Source organism: Morus notabilis, unplaced genomic scaffold (genome assembly GCF_000414095.1).
Source record: "Morus notabilis unplaced genomic scaffold, ASM41409v2 Scaffold6228, whole genome shotgun sequence".
In the NCBI taxonomy this organism is placed as follows: Eukaryota; Viridiplantae; Streptophyta; class Magnoliopsida; order Rosales; family Moraceae; genus Morus; species Morus notabilis.
Window position 1 is genome coordinate 12,712 of NW_010361359.1, and position 12,840 is coordinate 25,551.

At 40.3% G+C, this 12,840-nt stretch overlaps 1 protein-coding gene across 4 annotated transcripts in view; it reads left to right on the top strand.

The window, feature by feature from the left end:
* The window catches only part of LOC21384594 (maf-like protein DDB_G0281937), a 12,098-nt gene extending 738 nt beyond the window's left edge, over window positions 1-11,360 (top strand). For 2 of the 4 annotated variants that reach the window (XM_024166422.1, XM_024166425.1), the window contains 7 exons: window positions 127-210; window positions 843-923; window positions 1,611-1,680; window positions 1,762-1,853; window positions 2,366-2,407; window positions 2,501-2,581; window positions 11,185-11,360. In XM_024166422.1, coding sequence (XP_024022190.1) covers window positions 127-210; window positions 843-923; window positions 1,611-1,680; window positions 1,762-1,853; window positions 2,366-2,407; window positions 2,501-2,581; window positions 11,185-11,271 — 537 coding nt within the window. In that variant the 3' untranslated portion in view covers window positions 11,272-11,360. The remainder of the gene's footprint in view (window positions 1-126; window positions 211-842; window positions 924-1,610; window positions 1,681-1,761; window positions 1,854-2,365; window positions 2,408-2,500; window positions 2,582-11,184) is intronic. The other 2 variants (XM_024166423.1, XM_024166424.1) reach the window with 2 other exon arrangements.
* Window positions 11,361-12,840: the final 1,480 nt, after the last annotated feature.

A 12,840-nucleotide genomic window follows, 5' to 3' on the forward strand; every position in this document is an offset into this window, starting at 1 on the left:
CTTTGCCTTGGCTGCTTTTTGGTGTATTGTACACCGAGCAGGCTTGAGTTCAAGTGTTCAAGTTTTTTCAGTTTTTGTTGGTAGAAAGTGAACGTTTTTTCAGTTGATTGCGTGTTAATATGTCAGGCTGACGCCATCTTATCAAAAATACGAACTTTGGATAGTCAAAAGAAGGATGATGAACCCACAATATTAGTTGCAGCGGATACAGTATGCCTTTTATTTTATTTTATTTTATTTTATTTTTTTGATCAGTAAGCACTCTTTGAGATTGGGGGATCCCAGGGCTTGAACGTGGATCTCTCCCTTAGTGAGAGTCTAAGGAGGAGCCCACAGCCACTCCATCCAAACCCTCTGGGGCAGTATGCCTTTTATTTGCTACTTCGGACATGCATCTTTTATTCATGTTTTTACATGTGCAAAAGATGATTCTCTGTTTAGCAACATGGGAATCAAAATATGGTATCACCTAGGGCCACTTATGAAAGGAGGATGCAATTTATTTTTGACAAAATAGGGAGTTTTTAATTTTTAAATTTTTGTCTTTGGAAAATTTAATATACTTTTGGACAATTAAGTGAGAATTGAGAAATTTATGTTTGTGTATGTCAGTGTTTTTCTTTTGTTTTGGTTTTTGTTTTTGTTTTTGTTTTTTTTTTTGGCGTTGTTCTGTTGATCTGGTCTTTCATGAGCTCCATGTTGGATATACCGACTGTTGATCAGAACCCTTGCTTCATATTAATATTTGATACGCTGGTAATTAATCTATTAACAAGTACTACTAGTTTCTGGTTGTACTGGAACTGTGACTGCATACTTACCTGATGGAAACTTGTTCTCAGGCAGAAGCCATCCTTCAGAGGTTCCCCATTGGTGACTACATAAAGGATGCTGAGCCAACTTTATTAATTACATCAGATCAAGTATAAACCAAAGCTCTCAAGATATTTGGTCTCACAGTTAGTAATATATTGCGTTCGTTTACCTTGTGAAGAAAACTTCAAAACTGCATTATTTGACATGTTTGCTTTCCTACTCAGGGGTAACTTTAAAAAACTACAAAGCACCGGTTTGCAATACTTATCCTTGTGTTTTCTGTTCTTAGTTATGTATTTAGTAATATACATGAATGAAAGTAGTTCAGTCATGGCATTCTGTACTGATTACATGTCAGCCATAGTTTGTGTTTCCACCTAAGTGCTCCCCGTTACTGAATTTTTTGCTCCTAACATCATTTTAAAATGAGTAAAAATTGTAACATGTAAAGTAATCTCCTTGACATTATTGGTTCACATGTTGTAATTGTTTTCTGGGAGCTGATCAGTTGTCTCACTGTCTTATAATAAAGTTGGTACCCCCATATTAATCCTTTACGCGAGTATCTGTTTTGTGAACTGTTTATTATTCAGCGTTGCCACACAATAATATTTTTTTATACCAGTTGTCTCACTGTCTTATAATAAAGTTGGTACCATAGCCATTATGTTGCACGAATCCTCCAACATAAGTGGCCTTTTGTTGATGATCATATTGCCTGTATTACATGTTCAATTGTTTTTCTGTGAGTCATATTGTGCAATTTCTTACGTGTAATGTAAAATGATCTGGAGGTGGTGGTCTATGAAGGTGTAGTCAGGGAAAAACCTTCCAGCAAGGAAGAAGCACGGAAATTCATGAAAGGTTTGCTTCTGTTTCAATTTACTACAAGTTCAGTGCTGTCTATCGCTTATTCTAACATTAGTTTTGCAACATCCAATGCAGATTACTCAGGGGGGCATGCTGCAACAGTGGGATCTGTGCTTGTTACAAACCTTAAAACTGGATTCAGAAAAGGAGATTGGGACTGCGTGGAGGTATTGCTTGCTTCTGTTCTTTTTAATCAAATTTTTGCAATTTTTATTAATTATTTTCCTCATCCTTATTTCTAAATTTGAATTCGAGTAGATGATAGTTAGAGTCTTCTTATCTATGATTATTCCTGCCGTTGTTAAAAAGTTCTATAATCCACAGGAAAGAGGTAATAAGTGTCCGTAATAATGTTCTTGTTTTGACTTAAGCGAATGCTATTTTACAGCATACAAGTTCCTCTAAAGTGAGTGCTACATTTCCATTTTCCACATATGCAACTTCCCCATTGATATTTTATCACTGAGATTATTGCAACAGTTGGGGAAACTGCTATCTGCGTTCCACCTTTATCTTATCTTCCTATCTTCTTGTAAAATTTTACGTCTCCAACCATTTTTGGTGCTAATTAATACTTCACTTCCAAAAGTAGTTATTGTTGGACAGAAAGTTGTAGCCTTCATTGACCATATTTTTATAGTGCTAAACTAAAGAATATCCATATTCTAATCCCTTGCAGATCTATTTCCATGAAATACCTGATGGAGTCATTGAAAGTCTGGTAAAGAAGCTCTCTCTATGCAATTTTTCTCTTGATTATTCTGATAGGGCAAAAACTATAAAATCTTTTTTTTCCACTTTTTGTTTATGTCAGATTGAGGAGGGCACTGTGCTTAATGTTGCCGGGGGATTGATAATCGAGCATCCTCTAATTCTGCCGTTAGTAAAGCAAGTGGTCAGTTTGTTACTCTCTATCTATGCCGTGATGGTTCTATGCTAGGATCCTGGTTCTCACAACTCAATTTTCACACAGAAGAATAAGAATATAAGGCAATCAAAGTGGTTTTGTTGATCATCACCAACACTAGCTCATAGAATTTACAACCAAACTAAGAAAAAATGCAAAGAAAGCTTAGGATAGACTGGAATATTCGAGGACTCTGGAGAACTCCTAACTTTGATAGTATTCGAGAGACCACCGCTCTCCCTAATCTCAGTCTCCCAAAACTCTCAAAATCACAGCCTCCCCTAGTGAGCTACTAAGCCCTTTATTGATACTAATTTTTACCAACTCTACTAGCCCACTAACCAAACAAGTTCTCAAGTCATTAACGGATCTTAACATTACCCCCCGCCTAAACATTCACCTTGTCCTCAAGGTGAAAACCAGAAAATAAAACTGCAATAGTACATCAACATGGGAAAGAACAAAGATCTTTGTGAGCTCCATGAAACAAACAGAACTTGCTTCAAATCTTCTTGATAACTTCCTTGTTTTGCCAAGTTCACACTTCTGTTTGGAACCTGAATTGTGAACCATAGTGAAATCAACTAATCCAAGAAGCTCATCCAAAAACTTATCCACATAAGAATGCAAGAGCTTGCTGGTTATCCCAATCAAATCATGTATACTAGTCACCCTCCTCTCACCAGCTTTATCTTGCTGCAGTTTATACTCCACCGTATCAAAGAGTTTTGCCTCACTGTTCTTCAAAACACCAACAATGGAGGGAATATGCAAGTGTACTTTCTCCATTCCTTTGTCAACACCCCCACAATTGCTAAAATCCGAACCAATAAGACCTTTTACAATACTAGAATGGCCTCCACCTTCTTTAACTTCTTTCACTGGTGCATCAAACACATTCTCTATGGCAATATCCTTAGAAAAGTTTGATGTCATTGAGATTTTGTTCCACACACCTTGAAGCCCCTCATTCTTGGCATTGGTTTGAAAGTCATCTTCATTTGCAACGCCTTGGTCCACCTTCCTGATGAGATTCTTTGAAGGAAACTCTCCTTGAGCATCAATTTGCTGATCTGAAATAGCTTTAGTGTGAGCCAAAAGCAGCCCACTTGAAATTCCTATTTCATGCTCTTTATTGACTTTCAACTTGGTAGTGATATCTGTTGGGGAAATCAGGTATTTTCCACTCAAAAACAACTATGAATAGTACCCTAAGAACAGTACAATACGCAGCCTACAAACCCGACAGATAGCCACTGAATACTAACAATTACAGAAAAATACCAGAATGCAAAATTACTAAAGCAAGAATAAAAAGAAAGAACACACCAGGATTTAGCGAGGTTCGGCAAATTGCCTACGTCCTTGGGACACCACCATAGTAGACCACTTCACTAATCTCAAGGAACAATTACAACTTTGGGGTACTTATGACCTACTACTAGGATATCCTTGTTAAAGGAACTCCTTAAAGTTGAGTAAGAAGAGAGGATTTTTGGATACTAAACAAAGGAGGGGGAAGAGCTTATTTATAAAAGCCAAAAGTCCAAGCCCCCTTAATACAAAAACAATGTGGGACTTCCCACAAACAAGCTAAAACACAACAAATCTCCACCTTAGCGCGTTTGTCAGTCCCACTCAATTTCCTAAATCCTTAAGCAAAAGAAGTTGTCCTGGGTAGTGCCACCAAATGCGCCTTTTGGCGCCAACTCAAATGTGCAGAATGTTAATCAAGTCCAAACAATGTTTGAACTTGACCGTTGTTACAACCTTGGTCATCATATCTGCAGGATTTTCTGTAGTCCCAATCTTCTGAAGGAGTATCTCACCTTCAAGAATTTCGCGCACAAAGTGATAGCGAACGTCAATGTGCTTCGTCCTTGCATGAAAAACTTGATTCTTTGCTAAGTGAATAGCGCTCCGACTGTCACAATGTACTGTGATGTCTTCAAGCAACCCTTGAAGTCAAATTGCTTCCTTAACAGCCTCTGTAATCGCCATATACTCTGCCTCTGTTGTAGACAAAGCAACCGTCGACTGCAAGGTAGACTTTCAACTTACTAGCGCCTTAGCTAGAGTAAACAAATAGCCAGTAGTAGATCGCCGCTTATCCAAATCACCAGCATAGTCGGAATCACAATATCCAACTACATATTGACCAAGTGTATCATCCCGATCGAATACTAAACCAACATCTACAATATTTTGTATATACCGTAGAATCCATTTCACAGCTTGCCAATGACCTTTGCCTGGATTATGCATGTACCTGCTCACTACAACTGCTTGTGAAATGTCAGGTCTCGTACACACCGTTGCATAGATTAAGCTACCCGCCGCATTAGCGTACGGAACTTTCGCCATATATTCTCGCTCTTCAACATTCTTCAGAGATAATTGCGAACTTAGTTTCAAATGAGGGGCAAGTGGGGTACTTACGGGTTTTGAATTCTCATTCATTCCATAACGTTGTAGTACCTTCTTCAGATATTGTTTCTGAGTCAAACAAAGCTTGCCTCTCGATCTGTCTCTGCTTATCTCCATCCCGAGAATCTTCTTGGCTTCACCTAGATCCTTCATCTCGAACTCTTGATTTAACTGAGCCTTTAATTTTTCTATCTCTGCTTGGCTCTTTGATGCAATCAGCATATCATCAACTTATAAGAGTAAGTAAATGAAAGAACCATCTTGTAGCTTGCGCAAATACACACAATGATCGTATTTGCTTCTGGTGTACTTTTGCCTCATCATAAACTTGTTAAATCGCTTGTACCATTGCCTCGGAGATTGCTTCAATCTGTACAGTGATTTGTTCAGCTTGCAAACCCAATTTTCTTTTCCAGCAACTGTAAATCCTTCTGGCTGGGTCATGTAGATTCTCTTCTAAATCACCGTGTAAGAACGCGGTCTTCACATCTAGTTGAGCTAGCTCCAAATTCAACTGAGTTACCAAGGCCAACAAAATTCTAATGGAGGAATGCTTCATAATTGGAGAAAATACCTCATTATAGTCGATTCTCTCCTTTTGAACGTAGCCCTTAGCCACCAACCTTGCCTTGTAGCGAACATCATTCTTGTTAGGAAATCCTTCTTTCTTTACAAATACTCATTTGCAACCAATTGTCTTCTTACCCTTTGGTAGTTGCGCCAGCTTCAAGGTCTTGTTCTTATGAAGAGACTGCATCTCTTCATCCATGGCTTTCCTCCACTTTTCACTTTCTGTACTTCGTACTACTTCTCGATAAGTGGATGGTACATCATCGTCTACAATTGGAAGTGCATAGGCCACCATGTTAATGAATCGCTCAGGTTTGCGAATCTCTCGTCTTGGCCTTTGAACTGCAATTGATTGTTGCTGTAAAGGTTCTTGAGTCGGAACTTCTTCCTCAATTGACTCCTCCTCTGCCACTACTAGAGTGTCAGCTTCTGCTTGCCTATCTGGGCTAGTCATCGTCCCTTCAAACTCTACCTTCTGTGGAGTACCCTCCACCTGTTGCGGAGTACCATCAGTTTGAACAGCTTCACTTGTTACCTTTAACATGGCAGATTCATCAAAGGTAACATCTCTGCTAAAGACTACTTTCTTCGTTTCTGGACACCATAATTGTGGAAGAATGTGTTTTACACGTGTATAGACTAAATTAGGAAAGTTTGAATATAATAGTTAGTTTCCCTAGAATTAGGTTGATTTGGTTAGTTTCCTTTTTTAGTGTGATATCCCACATATTATGAGATGTGATTGCCGTTTCTATAGGCTAGGGCTCCTGTATATAAACCGGTTGTAATTGTCATGTAATATACAATTCCTTCAATTTTTTCCGCTCAAATTTCCACAATAATCGATATCCCTTTATTCCTGAGGTTATTCCCATAAAGAGTGCCTTCTTTGTCCTCGGATCTAACTTCGATTCCTTAACATGATAGTATGCAGTGGAACCAAATACATGCAAGAAATCATAATCTGTAGCAGGTTTTCCAGACCATACCTCTAAAGGTGTTTTACCACCAATTGCGGACGATGGTAAACGATTAACAAGGTGTTGTGCATATGTCATAGCTTCAGCCCAAAATTGTCTACCTAACCTAGCATTAGACAGCATGCAACGAAATTTCTCCACCAATGTTTGATTCATGCACTCTGACACCCCGTTCTGCTGTGGTGTTTTTCTGACCGTTAAGTGTCGAACTGTGCCATACTTTTGGCAAACATCAAGGAATAGATTACTTGTATATTCTCCTCCGTTGTCTGTTCTGAGAACTTTGATCATTTCTCGAGCATAGTTTTCCATTTAAGGAAAACTCCAAGCACGTCATCTTTGGTCTTCATTGTATACACCTAAACTCTTTTGGAAAAGTCGTCAACAAATGTGACGAAGTAGCGCTTTCCTCCCAGAGACGTCGTCTTGGAAGGTCCCTCCCATACATCTGAGTGAATATAGTCCATAATACCTTTTGTATTATGGATAGCAGTGCCAAACTTCACTCTCTTTTGCTTTCCCAGAACACGATGCTCGCAAAAATCTAATTTGCAAGATTTTGCACTTTTCAACAATCCTTGCTTGACCAGAGTCTGCAAGGATTTTTCCCCAGCATGTCCCAACTGCATATGCCACAACCTGGTTACTTCTGACTCTCTGTCATTGCCGGAAGTTGCCGTTGCTGCAGCTCCAATAACTGTATTACCTTGGTAGTGATACAAGTTATTTCTTCTAATACCTTTCATCACCACCAGTGCACTTGAGGTTACCTTTAGAATTCCATCGTGCATTGTCACAATTGAGCCTTTGGATTCCAAGGCTCCCAAAGAGATTAGATTCTTCTTCAAATCCGGCACATATCGAACATCTGTCAGAACTCTGGTTCCTCCATCTTGGTTCTTTAGTTAGATTGAGCTTATCTAGTTGTTTTACAGGCTTTGTCGTTTCCCATGTAAATAACTCCTCCATTTAGCTCTTCGAAATTGAAGAACCACTCATGAACAGGACACATATGATAGGTACAATCCGAATTCAATATCCATTCGTCTGAACAGGATGTTGAAGGTGAAACCACCAATGAGAGCTCTACATTATCACTATCGTACTCAGCTACACATGCATCTTGAGCAGCTTTTCCTTTCTTTTTTAGCTTCGGACAGTCTTTCTTCCAATGTCCTTTCTCTCGACAGAAAGCACACTCGTCTTTTTCAAGTCTGGCCTTTGAATGAGATCTCCCTCTTCTTCCTTGCTTTCCCTGCTTCTGGCTTTGCGGACGGCCTCTAACTACCAATGCTTCTTCTGCTGCTAAGTTCTTGCTTTCTTTTTTATTCTTTCTTCTTAATTCATAACTATATAAAGCAGCACAAACTACAGCAAGAGATACTTCTTATTTGCCATGAAGTGAGTTTCTAAACATTCAAACTCGTCAGGAAGAGATGACAATAACATTAAAGCCAAATCTTCATCTTTGAAAGTTTCGTCTAAGTTTAACAAATCCGCTACTAATTGATTGAAAGCAGTAATGTGGTCATTCATACTGGTACCTGGTCGATAATCAAAGCGGAATAATCTTTTCTTCATCAGGAGCTTATTTTGACTGTTCTTTTTCATAAATTTGTCTACCAACGCCTTCCACAACTTATTTGCAGAAGTCTTGTTCTTGAACGCATACTTCTGTTCTCTGGACAGTCACGAACGAATTGTCTGACACGCTAGGCGGTTAGTAGTCTTCCAATCCTTTTCTTGAACATCTTCTGGTTTTTTTTCTTCGATGGCAATGTCTAGACCTTGTTGAAAGAAAGCGTCTAGCACCTCGCCTTGCCACATGCCGAAATGACCGGTACCGTCAAATATCTCAACTGCAAATCTTGCATTTGACATTATGCTTCTTGTCAAAATGGGTGAGGGGGTTGATGCTTCAACTTTCGTTGAAGTTGGTACTTCCGTCGTCATTATGACACCAAACAAAAGTATTCAGTAGCAAACAATACGACAAAGCCTAGGATGAACCGTTGGTTCTGATACCACTTGTTGGGAAAATCAGGTATTTTCCACTCAAAAACAACTATGAATAGTACCCTAAGAATGGTACAATAACCCGACAGATAGCTACTGAATACTAACAATTACAAAAAAAATACCAGAATGCAAAATTACTAAAGCAAGAATAAAAATAAAAAACACACCAAGATTTAGCGACGTTCAGCAAATTGCCTACGTCCTTGGGACACCACCGTAGTAGATCACTTCACTAATCTCAAGGAGCAATGACAACTTTAGGGTACTTATGACCCACTACGAGGATATCCTTGTTAAAGGACCTCCTTAAAGTTGAGTAAGAAGAGAGGAGTTTTGGATACTAAACAAAGGAGGGGGAAGAGCTTATTTATAAAAGCCAAAAATCCAAGCCCCTTCGTACAAAAACAATGTGGGACTTTTCACAAACAAGCTAAACCACAACAATATCTCTCTCAAAACTGCATTTGATATCTCTTTCCAAGGTGTAGCAAGTACCTCGATTTGTCGTCCGAAATCAGCCTTGGTATCCGCTCGCTCTTTCGCCACGAAACTCCCATAGACGGTTTCTTCTTGCGTTGATTGGAAACGCTGTAGTAAATGAGCTTTCAATTCATCCCAACCGCGGAACAACCGACAACCATGTTGCCATTGATTCCAAACCAAAGCATCACCCTCCATGGCCTCTTTTGCAGCCCATTTTTTTCTCTCTTTCTGTCAATCTATACAATAGAAAATAACGTTCAGCTCTAAAGACCCGCTCATTAGCATTTTCTCCAGTGAATAGCGGTATCTCCATTCGTTGAAAACACCAATCCGATCTGTTCTCCCACAGCGTGTCACGCTACCTTCCCCCTCTCCTGTTCAATACCCTAGGATCTCCTAACCAACAAGATGGCGAAACTCTATTCACCTTGCCCATATCAGATTGAAAAACCCAAGGATCAACCCCAAAATCACTTCGTGAATTTTCACATTTTGAGGACCCGGCCCAAATTTCGCTGGGATTTTGAGACCCAGCTCCAATGGCGTCAAACTTAACCCCAATCTTGCTGGAAGTGCGACGTCCAGTCGCCACAACGCTGAAATTGGCCCTGCACACACCATAATTGGAAGATCTGGTCTTGCCTTCGTCAGAATCCACCCGAATCTCGCTGAAATCAAGTGACCTAGTCCTAACCCGGCCAAAATCTGCCCCAACCATGACGGAATCACGAGACCCAGTCCAATTTGCTGCATAATCTTCCCCGAACACGACTAAATTCCAAGACATTACCATAAACTCCTCAGAATCAGCCAAAACGGCACCCAAATGAGTTAAAACGGCATCTGAATGAGTTAAAACGGCATTGGAACCGCGAGACACCCTCCAAATCCGACTGGAATCAGCCTCGGATATACCGAAATCGTGAAGCGCAGCCTTGGCGACGCTCAATTCTGTCGTGAATCTGCTACCATTCACTTTAGATCTAGACGATCTAGCTCTAGATTGCCAAGATTTTCCCTATCTTCGACCTCGCGCGATTTTGGATCTGGTTGCGCCCCATTTGGCGTCGTTCGTCGACGTTGATGCTCCAACTCCATCATGGTTTCGCAGTTCGAAACCCTTGCTTTGTAATTCCAATTAGATCGCGGAACCCGATGTTTAGTGCTTAGATCTGATTGCGACTCAGTTAACCAGATCGCAATGCGTTCGTCATTGTTCATCGGCCCTGTTCTTCTGGTTGCGACCACGTATCCTTCACCGGCATTTTCCCACTTTCAGCCACCCATGCTTTGTGGTCCGGCTCCTCTAACAATCGAATGATCCGCTTCACACTTTGAAGCATCGATTCCATTTTCTCTCATTGATTCCATTTACTCTTTTCTTTCTTTTTTTTTTCTTTTTTTTTTCGAGAATCAATTGCTCTGATACTAAAATGTTAGGAACTTGGTTTTCACAGCTCAATTTTTACATAGAAGAACAAGAATAGAAGGCAATCAGAATGGTGTTATTGATCATCATCAACACTAGCTCATAGAATTTAACAACGAAACTAAGAAAAAAACGTAAAGAAAGCTTAGGATAGACTGGAGTATTCGATGACTCCAGAGAACTCTAAACTTAAATAGTATTCGAGAGACCACCCACTCTCCCTAATCTCAGCCTCTCAAAACTCTTAAAATCATAGCCTCCCCTAATGAGCTACTAAGCCCTTTATTTATATTAATTCATACTAGCTCTACTAGTCATTAACGGATCCTAACATTCTATAAATTATATCCTTCATTAGTAGCCTTATTAGTTGAGAGTGGAGGCAATGACGAGCATCCTGACCCAGGGTGTGGTGACATTGCATCTACTTAAAACTGTCAAATGAACTGGATATTTTACATGCACATTCATTATCTACTATGGCTCCGTTCGCTTCGCGGATTCGAGTTTTCAATTTGAGCTGAGATGTGACATTTTCTGAGAGCTTTTAACTGTAGAAAAAAAGTTAGATGTGATATTTTTTGAGAGCTTTTAACTGTAAAAACTTAAAATTAAAAACTCAAATCGGTTAAATGAACGAGGCTTATATAATGTGGTACTGCTACCTTGTTGTTTTTATGCAGGTAGGGACAACTGACAGCGTGATGGGACTCCCAAAGGCTCTTACTGAGAGACTCCTAGAAGAGGCGCGCTCTAGTTTCGAATCTTGACTTGCTATCTAACTAATGTTGATCAACACTCTTTTATTCTTTACCATTTCATCGAGCGCATTTGAACTTGATAACCATTTGCTACATTCTGACGTACGTTTATTTGGCAATATCAAAGATAAGTTGCTCTTTCTTGTGTTGAAAATCATTGGGTGCGTTTGGAATTGATTCCAAAACGTTTTTGTTTTCTGTACGAAAATGGAAATGAAAACGTTTTCATTTTCATTTTTGAATTATTTCTGAAAATGCGTTTAGTAGTTTTATTTAGAGATTGATTTCAGTTTTAAAAAAAACTGAAACTGCGTTTGGTGGTTTCATTTTTGAAAACATGTATTTAATATATTAAATAAATAATAATTGAATCACAAATAAAAATACTAATAATTAATAAAATATAAAAATTACAATATTAGCTTAAATTATTATCGCCTATACGAATCCCACATTTGATTAGCTAGACGATCTCTTTAATTAACCATGTAATTACATTGTTGCCGACTACCCATTTCAGATGTTTCTGCTTCTTGTGCATCCATACCATGTTGTTGTTCCTGTTGCCCTTCTTGTTCTCCCTCAATATCTTCTACGGGTAAATCGACCACATATTGTCTAAATAGAGGATCACACATCTAAAATAACACTTTTAACAATTAAAATAAATGTCAATTTGTAAAGTATATACACACACATAGACACACACACACGCAGGGTCTGATGGGGGCTGATAATCAGCCCCCAACGGGACTAATGGGGGTTGATTTATCAGCCCCCATCAGGGCTGAAATCAGACCCCATTGGGGCTCATAGGGGCTGATTATCAGCCCCCATTAGGGCCTCCCAGGTTAGCCCCAATGGGAGGCCCCCTGGGGCTGATTCAGCCCTCATCAGGGCTAATAATCAGCCCCCAATGGGATTGATGGGGGTTGATTTTCAGCCCTCATTGGGGTTGATGGAGGCTGATTTATCAGCCCCCATCAGGGTTGAAATTAGCCCCCATTAGGGCTGAAAATCAGCCCCCATTAGGGCTGAAAATCAGCCCCCATCAGGGCTGATAATCAGCCCCCAATAGGGTTGATAGGGGCTGAAAATCAGCCCCCATCAGCTCCATTGGGGGCTGGGGCTGATAATCAGCCCCCAATAGGGCTGATGGGGGCTAATTTTCAGCCCCCATTGGGGTTGATAATCAGCCCCCAATGGGGTTGATGGGGGCTGAAAATCAGCCTCTATCAGCCCCATTGGGGGCTGGGGCTGATAATCATCCCCCAATAGGGCTGATGGGGGCTAATTTTCAGCCCCCATTGGGGTTGATAATCAGCCCCTAATGGGGTTGATGGGGGCTGAAAATCAGCCTCCATCAGCCTCATTGGGGGCTGAGGCTGATTATCAGCCCCCATCAGCCCCAATGGGGGCTGATTTTCAGCCCCCAATAAGCAGCCCCCAATAGGGCTGATGGGGGCTGATAATTAGCCCCCATCAGGGCTGAAATCAGCCCCCATTGGGGCCTCCCTGGTCAGCCCCAATAGGAGGCCCCCAGGGGCTGATTCAGCCCCAATGGAGGCCTCCCAGGGG